General features: G+C 33.7%; 5 protein-coding genes across 5 annotated transcripts; 3 read left to right on the forward strand and 2 right to left on the reverse strand.

The window, feature by feature from the left end:
• Positions 1 to 559: 559 nt before the first annotated feature.
• DFA_11589 (uncharacterized protein) lies at positions 560 to 1,339 on the reverse strand (the record flags this gene model as incomplete). Its single annotated transcript, XM_004350485.1, has 2 exons — positions 560 to 1,227; positions 1,306 to 1,339. 2 exons carry the CDS (start codon positions 1,337 to 1,339, stop codon positions 560 to 562), a joined length of 702 nt encoding a protein of 233 aa, XP_004350536.1.
• A 1,588-nt stretch (positions 1,340 to 2,927) lies between these two features.
• DFA_11590 (uncharacterized protein) lies at positions 2,928 to 5,391 on the forward strand (the record flags this gene model as incomplete). The annotated part of the gene is made up of 3 exons (XM_004350486.1): positions 2,928 to 3,054; positions 3,469 to 3,919; positions 4,020 to 5,391. 3 exons carry the CDS (start codon positions 2,928 to 2,930, stop codon positions 5,389 to 5,391), a joined length of 1,950 nt encoding a protein of 649 aa, XP_004350537.1.
• Positions 5,392 to 5,645: 254 nt separating this feature from the next.
• irlB-2 (putative protein serine/threonine kinase) lies at positions 5,646 to 9,442 on the forward strand (the record flags this gene model as incomplete). Its single annotated transcript, XM_004350487.1, has 3 exons — positions 5,646 to 6,085; positions 6,156 to 6,447; positions 6,527 to 9,442. The coding sequence occupies 3 exons, from the start codon at positions 5,646 to 5,648 to the stop codon at positions 9,440 to 9,442; spliced, it is 3,648 nt and encodes a 1,215-aa protein (XP_004350538.1).
• Positions 9,443 to 9,837: 395 nt separating this feature from the next.
• Positions 9,838 to 11,112, reverse strand: DFA_11592 (uncharacterized protein; the record flags this gene model as incomplete). The annotated part of the gene is made up of 3 exons (XM_004350488.1): positions 9,838 to 10,268; positions 10,348 to 10,709; positions 10,802 to 11,112. The coding sequence occupies 3 exons, from the start codon at positions 11,110 to 11,112 to the stop codon at positions 9,838 to 9,840; spliced, it is 1,104 nt and encodes a 367-aa protein (XP_004350539.1).
• A 2,358-nt stretch (positions 11,113 to 13,470) lies between these two features.
• Positions 13,471 to 15,537, forward strand: pXi (putative protein kinase; the record flags this gene model as incomplete). The annotated part of the gene is made up of 4 exons (XM_004350489.1): positions 13,471 to 13,544; positions 13,612 to 13,812; positions 13,878 to 14,219; positions 14,298 to 15,537. The coding sequence occupies 4 exons, from the start codon at positions 13,471 to 13,473 to the stop codon at positions 15,535 to 15,537; spliced, it is 1,857 nt and encodes a 618-aa protein (XP_004350540.1).
• Positions 15,538 to 15,826: the final 289 nt, after the last annotated feature.

Raw genomic sequence — 15,826 nt, forward strand, 5'->3', positions numbered from 1 at the left:
ATTATCTAGATTTATATAGGTTTATATATAAATTAACTCGTTTATGATTTTGATATTGTATATGAATATGTTTGTACTTGTTATTATTCTTTGTTTGTTTGTTTGTGAGAGCTAATACAAATAATAATAATGGTTGTTGCTGTGGCTGCTTGTTAGTATTTATGTGTGAGTGGTATTTACCACACTTTGCGTAGATTCCGCCCAAAACTCGATGAATTTGAACTTCAAATTAATTGAAAATTCGTTTTATTTTAATTACTACTTTTTTGGTAGTAAACAAAAGATTCTCATAGAACTTTAGTTTTTAATTGTTATTGGATTTTTATTATTTATTATTTTATTTTATTTTTATTCTTAGACTAATACTAGTAGATCCTCCTCTCTCGTAGCCTTTTTTAATTAATTTTTTTTGTGAACAAACAACCGAGTGTTGTCTCTTCAAAAAAAGTTGTTTGGGGGGTATCTCCTCCCCAACAACCATCTACATCTTTTGTTTTCACACACAAAGAGGGTAAATCTGCTATGAGAGAGTGTAATATTTTTGTTATTTATTATATTATTATTCTTGTCTGTCATCATCAAGAAGGATAGACTTTGGAAATTCTAAATTAAAATGATTAAAGATGGATTGAACACGATCGACATCTGGAATATTGTCGTTGTTGCTGACTGTTAGATCCCACTTTTGACTGTCGTAAAAGTCTACACTATCTTCCATCCACTTGTATTCATGTTCACCGTAGAGACGACGAGACGGTTCACGTGCCAATCTCTTTTCGATACGATCCCACAACATGTTCTTTGATACCTTGAGATAGACTGTTCTAATATCAATGTCTGCATACTTTCGAAGTTCCTCGATTTGAATACGAATCACTGGATCCAATAATCTTCCATGGTCACGAGCATATAATACTGCCGAGTATGGTGATCTATCTGCTATATAAACTGTTGAAAGTGGTTGTTTACTATTACTATTACTGGTACTATTATTATTATTTACATTATTTGTTGTGTTATTGTTATTGGTTGTGTTATTATGTGATTCAAAGGTATGTTTATTTTTAATATGCATAACTCTTTGCATCCAATTACTGATCCAAACGGTTTCCATCGTCAAACTTTGTGGTGGTATGCCACTAAACGATGGCATATCGAGGAATGCTTCGTCTAGAATCTTTACTCCATGTTTTGATAGATATTTACATAGTTCTGTCTTACCTGACCCTATTTATAGTAGTAGTAGTAATAATTAATGAGTGTCAGTATCAATATATGATGTTAATGTTATATTATGAAACATACCATGACAACCCTCTAAACAAATAACAGTAATCATTCTTTTTAATTGATTCATGTAATAATGATGATAATAATTGAATGAATCGATTCGTTTGTCTCTCTGTGTTATCTAGTAATTAATTCGTCGTATTGATTAAATTAAGTTTGCGCGCTTTATTTCCCTCATAATTCAAAAAACTAAAGAATTGTCGTTTGGCACTCGTTCTTATCATTCATGCACACCGTACTGATCGATGTCATGATACAATCATTGATGATCTCCCAGCGAGATGGTGGTCAACACATCCAGCAGAGAACGCTAATAAAAAAAAAAACAAGTAGATCAGCTTTGTGTTACTCGAATAGTAGGTACTTGTTTGTTCATCACTGATTACTAAAGTTAAGTTTAGTTTAGAGGTTCCCTATTTATCAATGTTCAATAAAGAGTGAGTAGTAGTATTTCGAATCATATTCTATATATCGATTCTATTTATAAATTCGTTAATATTATGTGTTGGTATTTATAAATATACCAATATCATCATTATAAACAACCAGCAAAGATCTTGCAATAGTTGCAACTATAATTGTTGGATGCCATCAATCCATGCATGCTTGCATTGGCAGTGGGAAAACACGATTGCGCATTGTCGGGAAAAACGAATGATCGATCAATGGTTGGTGCATTTTTGGGAAAGCTTCTTATAGCTTCTTATTCCTTCTTTTGCTCGCGCACCTGCAGTGTGACTGTTGTTATTGCACAAGAACACTGTGATCATATGGATCAAGGTTCATAGATATTCTTTTATTCTTTTCTATCTTGTGTGTAGCTATTCTTGTTCTTATTCATTCTTATTATTCAATTAATAGGGAAAGTAAAGATCAAGTCAACAGCAATCACCACCACCAACAACAATCAGATACTACCTACTACACCCAGTACGACCTAACAGATAGACCACCAACAACAAACAGACAAATCTCCATCTCCCATTCTTTAGAATTCTTTTGATATCTTACACAACACCTCCTTCCCATTCACACCCACAACAACAAACAACAAACAACAATAGATCATTGTCATAATTATTCTTAATTGGATGATATTATTACAACAACAACATACAATATAGTTAGTCAATCACCCATTCATCTTCTTTCATCTTCACACTCTCTCATTGTTATAGATAGATAGATATAATATTATAATAATACATTGCGCAATTATAATTACACACAACACAACACATTAAATTATTATAATAACCAGTCAGTCAAACAAATATATAATCAAAAAGTAAGTAAAGAGCAGCTACGAGATGTGTGAGGAGGGGAAAGGGGGAAAACGAAACACTCGCAAATCCATATCAATTTTGTCCAAAGAAGGGAATATCAGTGGATCAAAACACAGACGGAAATCAAACTACACACACATATCTATATCTCACTCACCACATTAAGAATGACAATAATCATTATTATTATTATTATTATTATTATTATTACTGATAACGCCAATGTCGAATGGCGTACACACTTACACACACATATACATCTCATCGTTTTCCACATCTTTCATTAATAAACATTGTAGATTGACATAATACAGTCAGCCAGTCGTCCGTCCATCATGATGTTTTATAAATATGGACGACGATGATGATGGATTAGATAATATAATCCAAGTTGAGTTGGCTCCAACTCTTTTTACAATCAATTATTTCAAAGTTTTTAAAAAACAATATTATTATTATTATTATTGTTTGTTGAGAGGTATATAAACCAAAAACACTCCTTTATTTTAATATCTTCTTATATAACACACCTGATCCATCTATCCATCATCACTATTACTATCAATACCCCAATCCATCTCTTCCCTTTAAACCCAACACCTCTATATTATTTGATTTGCATTGCCATTCAATTAATTGTAGTTTTAGTCATTTAAATCTCAACATCAATCAACGATAACGATAACCACTGCTATAAAACATTTAAATGCTTGCTATTGCTATTGTCAAAACTACAACCAATTGCTATAAATCATTAATCGATTAAATAATAATAATAATAATAATAATAGTAGACATTTACTATTATTAATTATTTATTTATTTATTTATTTATTTCCATAAATATTTATATATAATTAACAAATTAATTAATTTAAATATTTAATTTTAGTGGTAGCAGTTACTGAATCTTCAACTTCAACAACAACGATGGGAGTCAAATCAGATTTGGCAACCTTTTTTACTTCATATGTATCATGTAAAGTGATATACTTTTTGGAATTTGCATTCCTTTCATGTTTTCTACCATATATAACTATATACCTAAAGGTTGGCGCAATGATGGAGCCATGGTATATCGGCATCTTGACGAGTTTAATTCCATTCATGTCTTTTATATTCACACCCCTATGGACACTGGTCACCGACAAGTACAACAATCATCGAGTCGTATTGATTGTATCGTGTCTCATGACTGGTCTATTCCTTGGTCTACTCTTACTCGTTGGTTCCAACGTCATAGGAGTATTTTTCGCAACTCTGTGCTATGCAATTGCAGCTTCCCCCATTAGCGCATTAATCGATTTCCTTGTCATCCAAAAATTAGATACCGATCGTCAAATGTAAGAAAATACAAACAAACAAACAAACAAACAAAATATTCATTAATAATTATATATTCTAATTATAATTATATGTTTATTCTCTCTGTTTCTATTTTAGGTATGGACAACAAAGATTATGGGGAGCTATAAGTTGGGGTATTATATCATTTACAACTGGATATTTAATTGATATATTTGAAAATATACATCTTATCATTTATTGTTATATATTGTGGATGTTGGTATTTGTGACGGTGGTATTTTTCCTAAACTTCAAGTCAACCACTGCCAAACTATTCCAACAAATTAAAAACCTCGAAGTCATTGACTCGTCCAAGAATCTTCTCAACCTTTTATCGACCAACATCCATTCGTCGATCAGTAATAACAATAGTGCCAATAGTAGTAATAGTGACCTCTCAACGATTGGATCGGGAGTGTCAACACCAAACATGAACCAAGAGGAGGAATATGGACATCATCGTCTATCTCCAACTTCATCATCTTCTTCAACTTCTTCATTATCGAGTGCATTTGAAGAAGGAGGAGGAGAAGACAGACGTCCACAAATGGTTGTTGAAATTACAACAGCCACAATGATGGAAGATAGCGATATGACAAAGAAACAACAAAAGAGATCATTATTGGAAGAGAGTGAGAAGATGGATATGGAAGATATAGATATACTTGATGGTGCTGATGAAAGTGGACTGACTGGCGAGTCAGATAATAACAAAGTATCAATGAGAGTAGTATTGAAAGGTGTCATTCACAACACACCATTTATGCTATTTCTATTTGCCATTATGATATCTGGTATGGCACAAACTATTATATCCAACTTTTTATTTCTCTTTCTCAAAGATCATCTTCAAGCAAGTACTATTTTGCTCGGTGCCACCCTACCATTCACAGTCATCATGGAATTACCCTTTTTCTTTTTCGGAAAGGTATTGCTCGAACGAATTGGTGTCAAGTGGATGATTGCAATTGGTCATATTGCCTTTATCGTCCGTCTCGTCGCCTATAATATATTTACTATCCCAGGTATCTCCCCGTGGTGGGTTATGCCTATCGAGACACTCCACGGTGTCGCCTTTGCTGCCATCTGGACTGCAGGTATTGAATACTCGTCACTCATGGCCGAGAAGGGATACCAAGCCACCTACCAAGGTATTTTTGCGTCGATCAATGGTGGTTTGGGGTCTGGTCTCGGATCGATCATAGGAGGATTCATCTATCAACATATTGGTCCATTTGCACTGTGGCGATTTGCAGCATGTGCCACAACAATGAGTCTAGTCATATTCCTCATTACAAGCATCTATTTTAATCCCGACAAGATTAGCAAGAAATTCCAACACGTTGAAGGGTCTTCAACCTTTGACCAAGAAGCAGAAGAAGATAACATACAATTAGAACCATACCAAACAAGAGGAGAAGGAGGAGTACACGACAACCAACACGATGACGAAGAGCTCAAAGTTTAAACAAGAATGAATAAATAACCCCCCTTTTTTCAGAGGCATTACTAATAATAATAGTATATAATATTATAATATATAATATAATATATAATATAGTATAGTATATAATATAATATAATAACATACAGTAATTAAGTTTGATTTGATTTAAATCGATGCTCTAAATGTTTTCAAATTTCAATCAGTCCTTGAAAAGGTTTAATACCTGAATCTGACTGATTCTTTTATTATTATTTATTTATTTATGATACAATACAATGAAGAAGAAGAAAATAAAGAACCAACTACAATCTACTACTTCTACTTCTACTACTAGTAGTACTTCTACTACTCCTGTAGTATCACAGACAACAACAACAACAACAACAACAACAGCTACTGCTCAACAACAACAACAACATGAAGAGGAAGAAGAAAATGAAGAAGGTTCAGTGTTGTTTCAAATCATTAGACCAGATTTTACATATGATGATTATCATCAAATGGTTGGTTCGATAGACACATCAAAGCATATGGGATCAATGGAAATGCTCGTCGAAGGAGAGGCATTACATCTATGTAATGTGTTTGAGGTATTGGTGGAAGAGGGATTTTGTCAACCTGACCCTGCCCCGCTTAGTTCATTGTTCCTCATGTGCTCAAGTCTTAATCTTTCAGATACACTCGATGAAAATGAGTTTAGACAAACTTACAAGTTGTAAGTAACTTTTATAATATAGAATGAAGATAAACTAACCTTTTCTCTCTCTCTCTCTCTCTATCTCTAGAGAAGATTCACATTTTTATGATAACATTCAAATACTTCAAGAGATGGACAAGAAAGCATTATTCAAAATCATTCTGATGCATGCTTGTTTAATGAGTGACACGTTGTTGAAATTCATAGCAGTGTTTTTACCCTACATTGCTCCAAAACTGATTTATGAGGTGGTATTTGGTTTATATTATCTACCTACCATTGTAACGGTTATCCGTTTTGAAGAGGTCACCAGAGAATACCGTCAAGAATTGATTCAAGTCTTGGTTAATGCAAATCATCGTAATTTGTGGAGTTGTATTGTAAGAAGAAAGACAACACTATGATGATAATGATGATGATGGTACTGATTTGTTAATTTAATTTTTTTTTTGAACTTAGGGTCAAGTAAAAGTAGAAAGCTTATTAGATCATAGGAAACACAAGTGCCCGTATTATATAGCAACTACAGGTGTATTGTACAATAGACAGACGAAATTGGAGATGAGATTGACAGCAAGAGAGTTTGAACTTTGTCTCAAGTTATTGCCACCTTCCGACACCAAGTTTAAAAAGGGAGAGAAATCAACCAATCTCTTCCTAGGAGTTGACCTTCAACCAATCGATCATGCCATCAGACTGGGCGATATCCAATTGATTAAGGACATTATCGACTATAATCCAGAACTCCTCAAGACTGGTTGTGTCATTTTTTCGTGCGTCGTCTTTGCCAAACCAGATATACTGGCACTCATTATCCGCTCTGCTCCAGAGCTGGCCAAAAACCCACCAACCGGGTCGTCCAATTACACAATCGAAGAGTTGTGTGTCCATTTTTGTTGCGGAGAAATGCTGCGGATGCTCTACCACGCAGGACTCGAGGTTGAAAAGATTCGACGTCATCGAGTAACAGAAAAAAGACATCTTTTGACATCGACTACGATTAACAACCGTGACATTTTGACGATGGAGGTGCTCTTTCAGCGTCCTACCCCTATCCTCTTTAAAATATCGGCCACTGACTTTTGCCAGCTCATTACAGATACCGAGGTACTGGCCTATCAAGTCTTACTACATTTGCACACGGTACGAAGAATGCGCATACCTCCCTTTCTATCCGAAATACACACAGAACCAGGATCCAAACTGCCAACTCTTGCTTTTGCAACTTCTCCTCTTATAGCCGGCTTTTTAATCAGTCTTTATCCAGAAGCCGCCACTGTCACGTTTACACCAAAAGATTTTATCGAATTTGCCCCTCATTTACAGCCGTACTCGGCCCCCCTCAATGTTGTTGGTCTCAATATTACAAATCATAGATTCGAACTGGCTAAATACATCCTGTTAAAATACCCGGTCAACACATTTTTGGATCCCTTTGTTTGCCAAACCCTGGCGACCGATGCATCTGTCTTTGGCAAAGACTCACAAGAATTGGCTCCATGGATTGCATTTGCAAAAAAGAAAAATTTGTCGATTATTGATGATTTGGTCAAAGGTTGGGGTAAGGAATTAAGTGTTGGAGGCGGAGGAGGAGGAGGAGGACCAAAAAAGAAAAAAAAAGTTACAAACAAACAAAAACAAAAAGAAAATGAAAAAGAAAAAGAAAAAGAAAAAGAAAATGTAACAACCAACAACAACAAAAAAGATACGATGGCGAACAATAATGTAAAGAAAAAGGATGATAATCAAATCAGTAAAAGTTTAAATCCAGAATCAACCAGTACAACTACGACAACTTCAACAACTGCAAAAATTGAAATTGATCAATGTCAAATATGTTTTAAAGAAATACCATTGTCTGAAATGAACTCTCACTATGACACTCAACATTTTAAAGATCAAGACAAACAAAAGAAAAAGGAATCAACACCTAAAAATCAACCACCTGTAGTATCTCCTTCTAAACCACTTCTTCAAATTAAACCAGATCCAATAGTATCACCAACGAATCAAAAAGCCAACCAATCTTCACCCAACTCAAAACAAATCAATGTCAACAAGGTAAAAGTTGATAAGAAACAACAACAAGAAGAATTATTAAAGCGATACAATATTGTTGAAAGTGAATTGGATCGTACAGTTGGTAAATTTAAATTTAGTAGAAAGGAAAAATATATTGTCGGACGTGGTAGCAATGGTACATTGGTATATATGGGAATGTGGAGCGAATTCAAAGTGCCTGTTGCCATTAAACAAATGCACAAGGCATTTAACGAAACTGGTCGTGTGGCAGAGGAAATCGATCTCATGATCAAACTGTCAAATGAACTGGGATCCTCAAATATGGTTCGATACATTGACAAGGAGGAAGACGACTTGTTCTTTTATCTTGGTGTCAGTCTCTGCGATTGCTCACTACAAGAAATGTATGAAAACCCAGATGCACCCGCCCACATTCAACAACAAAGAATGCAAATCGATAAAATGGCTGCTATCAAAGATATGATTAGCGGCGTAACATTCCTTCACCAACACAATGTTGTACACAATGATTTAAATCCACGTAATATCTTGCTCAAAGAAGGTCGGTTGTTAATCTCTGATATGGGTTTGAGCAAGATGCTGTCGGTCGATAGTTCATTCTCTCTTACTCATTCACCCACTGGAACGGGTGGATACCACCCCGCTGAGATTATCACCGGACAGCGCAAGACAAAGTCTGTGGATATCTTTTCACTTGGGTGTCTCATTTGCTATGTACTTGGTGATGGCAAGAGCCATCCATTTGGCAATGACAAGTGGATGCGTATGAGTCGTATCATGAACGACCAACCAAACGTGTCCGAGGCACTACCCAACGCAAACAAAGAAACAATCGATCTAATCTCTCAGATGGTTCTTAAAAACCCTGATAGTCGATCCACTATCGAGGCAGTTGCCAAACATCCATTCTTTTGGACGACACAACAAAAAATGGTATTCATCGACACTAGTTGTCAAGCATCGAAATCATCGCTTTGGAATGGTCTTGGTATCACACTCAAGGACACTGTCGACCCTTCACTCAAAACATGGGGCACGCAAATCGACAAGAACCTCTTACAATTCCTCGAACAAAATGTAAAAAAACCCTACAACTTTGAGAGTGTCAAGGATCTAATCCGATGCATTAGAAACTGTCTACAACATTTCCAAGATATTAAACTCGTCAACAATAGACAACAATATTTCGAGAGTTCTGAAACTACATTCCAATATTTCGACTCCCTTTTCCCTCATTTGGTTATCAATCTCTACATCAAATTTAGATCAAATCCAAATTTTTTAAAATCAAATGTACAAACCAATTTACCTTCATTCTTTGGAAACATATAAATATATTGTAATATTTCCCAAAATCAAATAGAATAAATGTATATATTATTTTATTCATTAAAAAAAAGAGAAAAGAGAATTCTAATTCTTTTTAAATATGGAATATTCCATATATATTTGTTTAATTTTTATCATTGATATAATGTTAAAAAAAAAAAAAGTAATACATATATCTGATTTAAATATTATATTATATATATTATATTATTTGTCAGGTAGAGGTTTACGATAAAAGGTGAAATGTAATAAATGATTATTTATCACATTTTAATCCATTTTCCATTATTCCATTTTTTTGTTAGAATTATTATTATTATTATTATTATTACTATTTACTATTCTTTCTCTTTTGTATATATATGTTAATACCGCATAGTGTTGATGATTATTTTTTTCTAGACTTGATAAATTTTAACTACTTTTTTAATTGGACCACGACAAATTGGACAACGATCCACCTTTTGGGCACAAATTAAACAATTTGCCATATGTCCACAGTCCAACAATACTGTATCAATTTTGTTTTCAAAACATATTTTACAAATATTATTATTATTATTATTGGTTGTACTTGTTGAACTGGTTGTACCATCATTGGTGTTGTTATTATCTATTATTTCATGTTTGTAAATAGTTGGAGAACTTGATCCATCACCACTTGAATAATTAATAGATACTCCACCACCAAGTAAAGGTTGGTATGTATTGTGAACATTTCGTCTAAGACATCTTCCAAAAAATCGACTGGCACTATAAATACATCCAGCAACACAAATAAACATTAAAATGGTTCCAAATAATGTTGAAAAGAATATTATTAAATTAACTAAAAGAAAGAAATATTAGAATATTAGAATCTAAATTCAAAATGGTTGATTGTTTTTCTATTTGTTTTTATACATTACAAGTTGAATGTGAACCATTATCAGAATAGACACCACAAGCATATTTTGATTTGAGATAGATTGATGTATTACAATCCTCTGATTCGACATTGATTACTTGATAATCTGTAGATTCATCGCAAAGTAATACGACGCTTGTGTTGAAATCCTGAGTCTTGACACAAGGTTGTCCAAAGTACCACAATGTGAAGCCTGATAATCCATTGTTTGAATAGGTTAGTGTAGAACCATAGGCAAGAGAATAGGTAGAGCCATCTGAATTGACTTGACACACTACATTGTCATTAGGACATGGTGATGTATAATTTAGACATAAATTGATATAAAAAGTTGAATTGTTATGTTGAAAAGAAAGTAATGAACTAAATGATGAGAGAGAGAGATTTTGTTTGTTCAAAAAATTAATAAATATAATTATATTTTCAAAAAAATAAAAGATATCAACTTTACTTACTATCTTAAAGGTGTAAGATCAAAAGTAACATCATCCAATGTCAGAGCAGTTGAACATATATCTGTATAAATATGATTGTTTCCACTATCGTCATCGTTAAAGGGATTATTACTATTATGTATTGAAATTTCTTTATTGTTGTTGTTATGTTGATCCAAGTCTCTATACACTTGCTTTTCATATTCTTTGGATGGTCCCAATTCTCTTGCTTCTCCTAAACCCACCAACCATAAACAATTTATAATCGATAACAACAAAAGTAAAAGTAATAATCTAGTTGGCAGAATTATATTATTCATTTTCCTATCCATTATTTAATTTAATTTTTAAATCCAATCTTTTGACTATCTCCTCCTTTATTTCTTATTATTCTTCTTCTTCTTCTTATTTCTTTGTTATCTGTGTGTATAAGAGTTTGAATGAAAGAAAGAATGAATGAATAAAATATTATGTATGTTTAATGGTTTGAACAACCCCTCCCTTCCCAACCTGTTCTAATTTTTTTTATTAAACCCTCCCACTACATATTAATAAAAAATTTGGAAAACAACAACTTCGATAGATCATTCATTCATTCATCCATTCATCTTGTCTTATTCATTACTATATTTTTAATCTCTATACATTTAAAGGGAAGATGAAAGAAATATTTGGTTAATAAAATAATTCTAATTTAAATTAACTTTAGTTTAGGGAAATGATTCCAAAAAACCAAAACAAGGATACAAAAAATCGCTTGGAATTGGACTCACTGAAAAATCATTTTTTGACTAATCGGGAACGAGCAGCTTGACGATCAATCAATCAAAATCTATATGAGCTCTCACCTTTAGCTGCAAAGAGACTCTCTTTATCAACCGAATCAACCAAGCGAGATACGATTTGACCGAAGTTCTTAACTCTATGTCTCCAGAGGTGAGAGATAGACAGAGAGCGATAAAATTAGCCGTTTTAATTAGGAAAGAGAGGGGGGTGGTGTGGATTATTCAAAAAAATTATGTCGTGTTGGTGTTAAATCTCATGTTTTTTTTCTTGCGGAGAGATGAAACTGTCGACTCTTGCAAAGAATGTCGACTAGTCGATTGTTTGTTGTTAATATATATTCTTTAATTTTTAAATCTTATCTCTCCCTTTCTCTTTCTTTCTTCTCTTCCTGTATATTATATTTATATTTATATCTTATCTTCACTTCACTCTTCACACCAGTACTCTAGAGTATCAAAATTTATTGTAGGTAGAATAAGTGATCAGTAGTATCACTCACTCACTTACTCACAAATAGCAGCATATACGACGGGACAGGGGTATTGATATGACACCACCCTACCCTCTTTACCCAAGAAACCATCCTCAGTGAAAAGAAAGACAGAACAAATAATAATAATAACATACTGTGCAAAAGACACCACACCCCTACATCATCCAATTTTACACTCTCACTAGAATGTGTGATGCAAATGCGTGATAAAACAGATAGATGGTTTCATCAATCCTCCCTTCATCGACCATCTCTGATAGAAAGATAATAATAATATACTACCATCTATCTGTTAATATCACACACATACATAATGGATAATGAATGGAAACCAAGCAAACAAAACAAAAGTGGTAGATGTATGAATGGATGGATGAGATGGTTGATGAGGATCGAAATCATATGATTTAGAGGATAGAGATAGACAGACAGAGATAGATAGAGGAGAGAGAGAGAATCCTTGTTATTATTATTCTTACCAACACGTTACTATAAAAAGAGAAACGTGGAATGGAAGACAAACCGCAAATGCATTTAGGGAACACAGTTGTGTGTGAATGTGTTTGGGGGGTGGTAAATTGGATGGGTGTGATTGATTGATTGATTGATTGGCAAGTCAGCTGATTGGATAGTTTGATATTTAGTGATTATATATTATAGAAGGAGAGCGAAAAACAATCATAATCAATTAATTCTTCAAAAAGGGGATTGTGAGAACACATGTTCCCCATGCCAATATCAACAACAACCAAATAATTAGTTTAAATTTAGGACAATACTAAAATTTAAAACTAGAGAGAGAGAGAGAGAACAAATAGTACTCTAGATAGTGTTGGGATAATAATTTATTATTATTTGTTTAATCGTAGAATATAGTTGTTGTAACAAATAATATATTATATTTATTTATATTTATTTATTTATAAACCATTGCCATCATCATTTACAATTTCCACACACACTCACTCACACACGCACTCAACACTCACTACCTATCACCACTGCCTGCCTGGCTGCCAATTTATGATTTAATATCGCCACTCATTCCACAATACATATATATATATATATTATATATATACATAGATACACGCATACTTGCAATCAAACATAAACACAAACACACTCACACACACAATCGATCAAATAAAACAATTATAATAATAAGCAGCATCAAACAAATAATTATTTATTGATACCAACACAAAGAAAGAAGAAATAATTATCGACGTCGACATACTACCCCATATATATAAATTCATTCTTTTATTTATCATCATTCAATTAATTAATTAATTAATTAATTAACCTTCTGTCCTGTTTCCTAGGAAAACAAGTTGTATTATTTATTATTGTAACAGTAATCAAACCAAACCAAGTACCACTACTACTACATAGCTCATAGAAAAAAATGAAAACATTATTCAAAGAAAGTATAACAACACCAATAACCAAATCATATGATGTTGGATCACAACTTGGAACGTATGTAAAAAAAAAACTTTCAAAAAAAAGATAAGAGAATCTTATATCTTATTAATCAATTCTAAAGTGGAAAATTTTCAGTAGTTAAATCAGCTATTGAAAAGAGTACTGGAAAATCATGGGCATTGAAAATGATGAAAAAGAGTGTTGTACATGAACAAAATATAGTCAAAGAGGTGGAAATCATGATGGAAGTCAAAAATCCAAATATTATTGCATTACATGAAATTTATGAAAGTGATAGTGAAATTATATTGGTTTTGGAATTGTAAGATGAAGTTGATGATATCAAAAGATTGACTGTATACTTATTAAATCTACCCTATTGTTTAGAGTAACTGGTGGAGAGTTATTTGATAAAATTGTTGAAAAGGAATCATATACAGAAGAAGATGCATCGAAACTAATTAATACCTTGACAAAGGTTATATACTATCTTCACAACAAGGATATTGTACATTGCGATTTAAAACCAGAGAATCTTTTATATTCAGACAATAGCACCAATGCCGTTATTAAACTATGCGACTTTGGTCTTAGCCAACGTTGTCCCTCTGGTACAACACTTCAATCGATGGTTGGTACATTTACATACATGTCTCCTGAAATCAACAATGGCTATGGTTATGGTAAACCTGCTGATATGTGGGCATTGGGTGTCATTATTTATATTTTGTATGATCAAAGATTGACGAATATAATAATAATTATGTATTGTATTCTTATACCATTATCTTTTTCTATTTCTTTTAGATTATGTGGATACCCACCATTTGATGAGACAACAGGATATAATTTAGAGTTTCCATCACCAGATTGGGATCATATATCAGATACTGCCAAGGGATTGATAAAGGCATTATTAAATGTGGATGCCGTCAAGAGATTGACTGCAGCACAGACACTAAAGAATGTGTGGGTGTCGGGTGTATCGACTGGCAAGGAATCGATTATAGGTACACTCAAGACGTTGCGTGAATTTAATACAATGAGACGGTCGGGTACTACAATGGGACACAAGGGCACTACGAGAAGCTCTGTGTTTGAGTTGTTCCCTTCACTCACACCTACCAAAGAGGTTGTTGGCCCGTTGGCACACACTGTCGCCACTTCCAACCCACACGAATCACCTCTTCAAGTCACCCCTCAATCATCATCTACGCCACTCACTCCAACTTCACCTCTACTCAACAACACCAATGAATCATCTTCCAATGGCAGCGGTGCCAATGGAAATCATGGAACTACTATTACTGTCATCCCACCTGCCTCTTCCTCCTCTTCCTCTTCATCCTCATCATCATCTGGAAAAGAGTCCCCAGAATTGGAAAATACACCAAACAAGGGATCGAGCTCATCACTTCAAGATATACTCAAAAAGCAGTTGATGACCTCTCTCGAAGTTGCATCTGATTCAGAGTTTGATTCAGAGTCTGAAACATCGTCCAACTACTTGGCTGAATCGTGCGATCGATTCTCACCCGAATTATTAGCATCATCGTTGAATGGAGCTTCAGACCTAATGCTAGATATTGACCGACAAAAACTAGTCGATCAACTCCAATCAGAGCGCGAAAAGAACGCCAAGCTCATCAAGGAACTTGAAGACATGAAAAAGCAACGCAACATGAATGGCCACGGCAGTCTCAGCTACACCACATCGTCTAGTTCTTTGTCGGCCGGCTTCTCCCTTCTCAGCAGCTCACCACGTAGTTCTCCTCTTTCTCACAGCCGCAACAATAGTGTTGGCGGCGGTAGTGGTAGTGACACTGAGAAAAAGGATAAATCCAAACATGGAGTTGACCGAATCGTCACTGATCTCCAATCCGAATTTGATAAACTCTTCCTAAGCAAAGAGACCATGGTTAAATTAAACAGTGTAATGTCACAGTATCAACAAAAGAATCAAGAAAAATCACTAAAGGTTGAATTGGAAAGACAAAAAGAGAAATATAAAAAGTTAAAGGTTCAATTAAAGAATAACAAAAAGTAATAATTGAAACCAAACCAAAATACATATAAATAACTACTATCATCAACCAAACTCAACCCAACCAAATCACAAAACCAAATCACAAAACCAACCAGAATGTTTTCTCGCTAGAAACCCAAACTTTACAATTAATCCTCAACCTAACAACAAAATTGGATTAATCACCAATACCTGTCACAAAAAAGAAAGAAGAAAAGAAGAAAGAAACCATCATTATTTTATTTAAAAAAAAACAAATAAAATAATTGTATTATTGTTTAATAGGCTAATTTATAAATCAATCAAATAG

Source organism: Cavenderia fasciculata (assembly GCF_000203815.1).
Source record: "Cavenderia fasciculata unplaced genomic scaffold Scf_EUAJFUG02HR96I-5, whole genome shotgun sequence".
Classification (NCBI taxonomy): domain Eukaryota; phylum Evosea; class Eumycetozoa; order Acytosteliales; family Cavenderiaceae; genus Cavenderia; species Cavenderia fasciculata.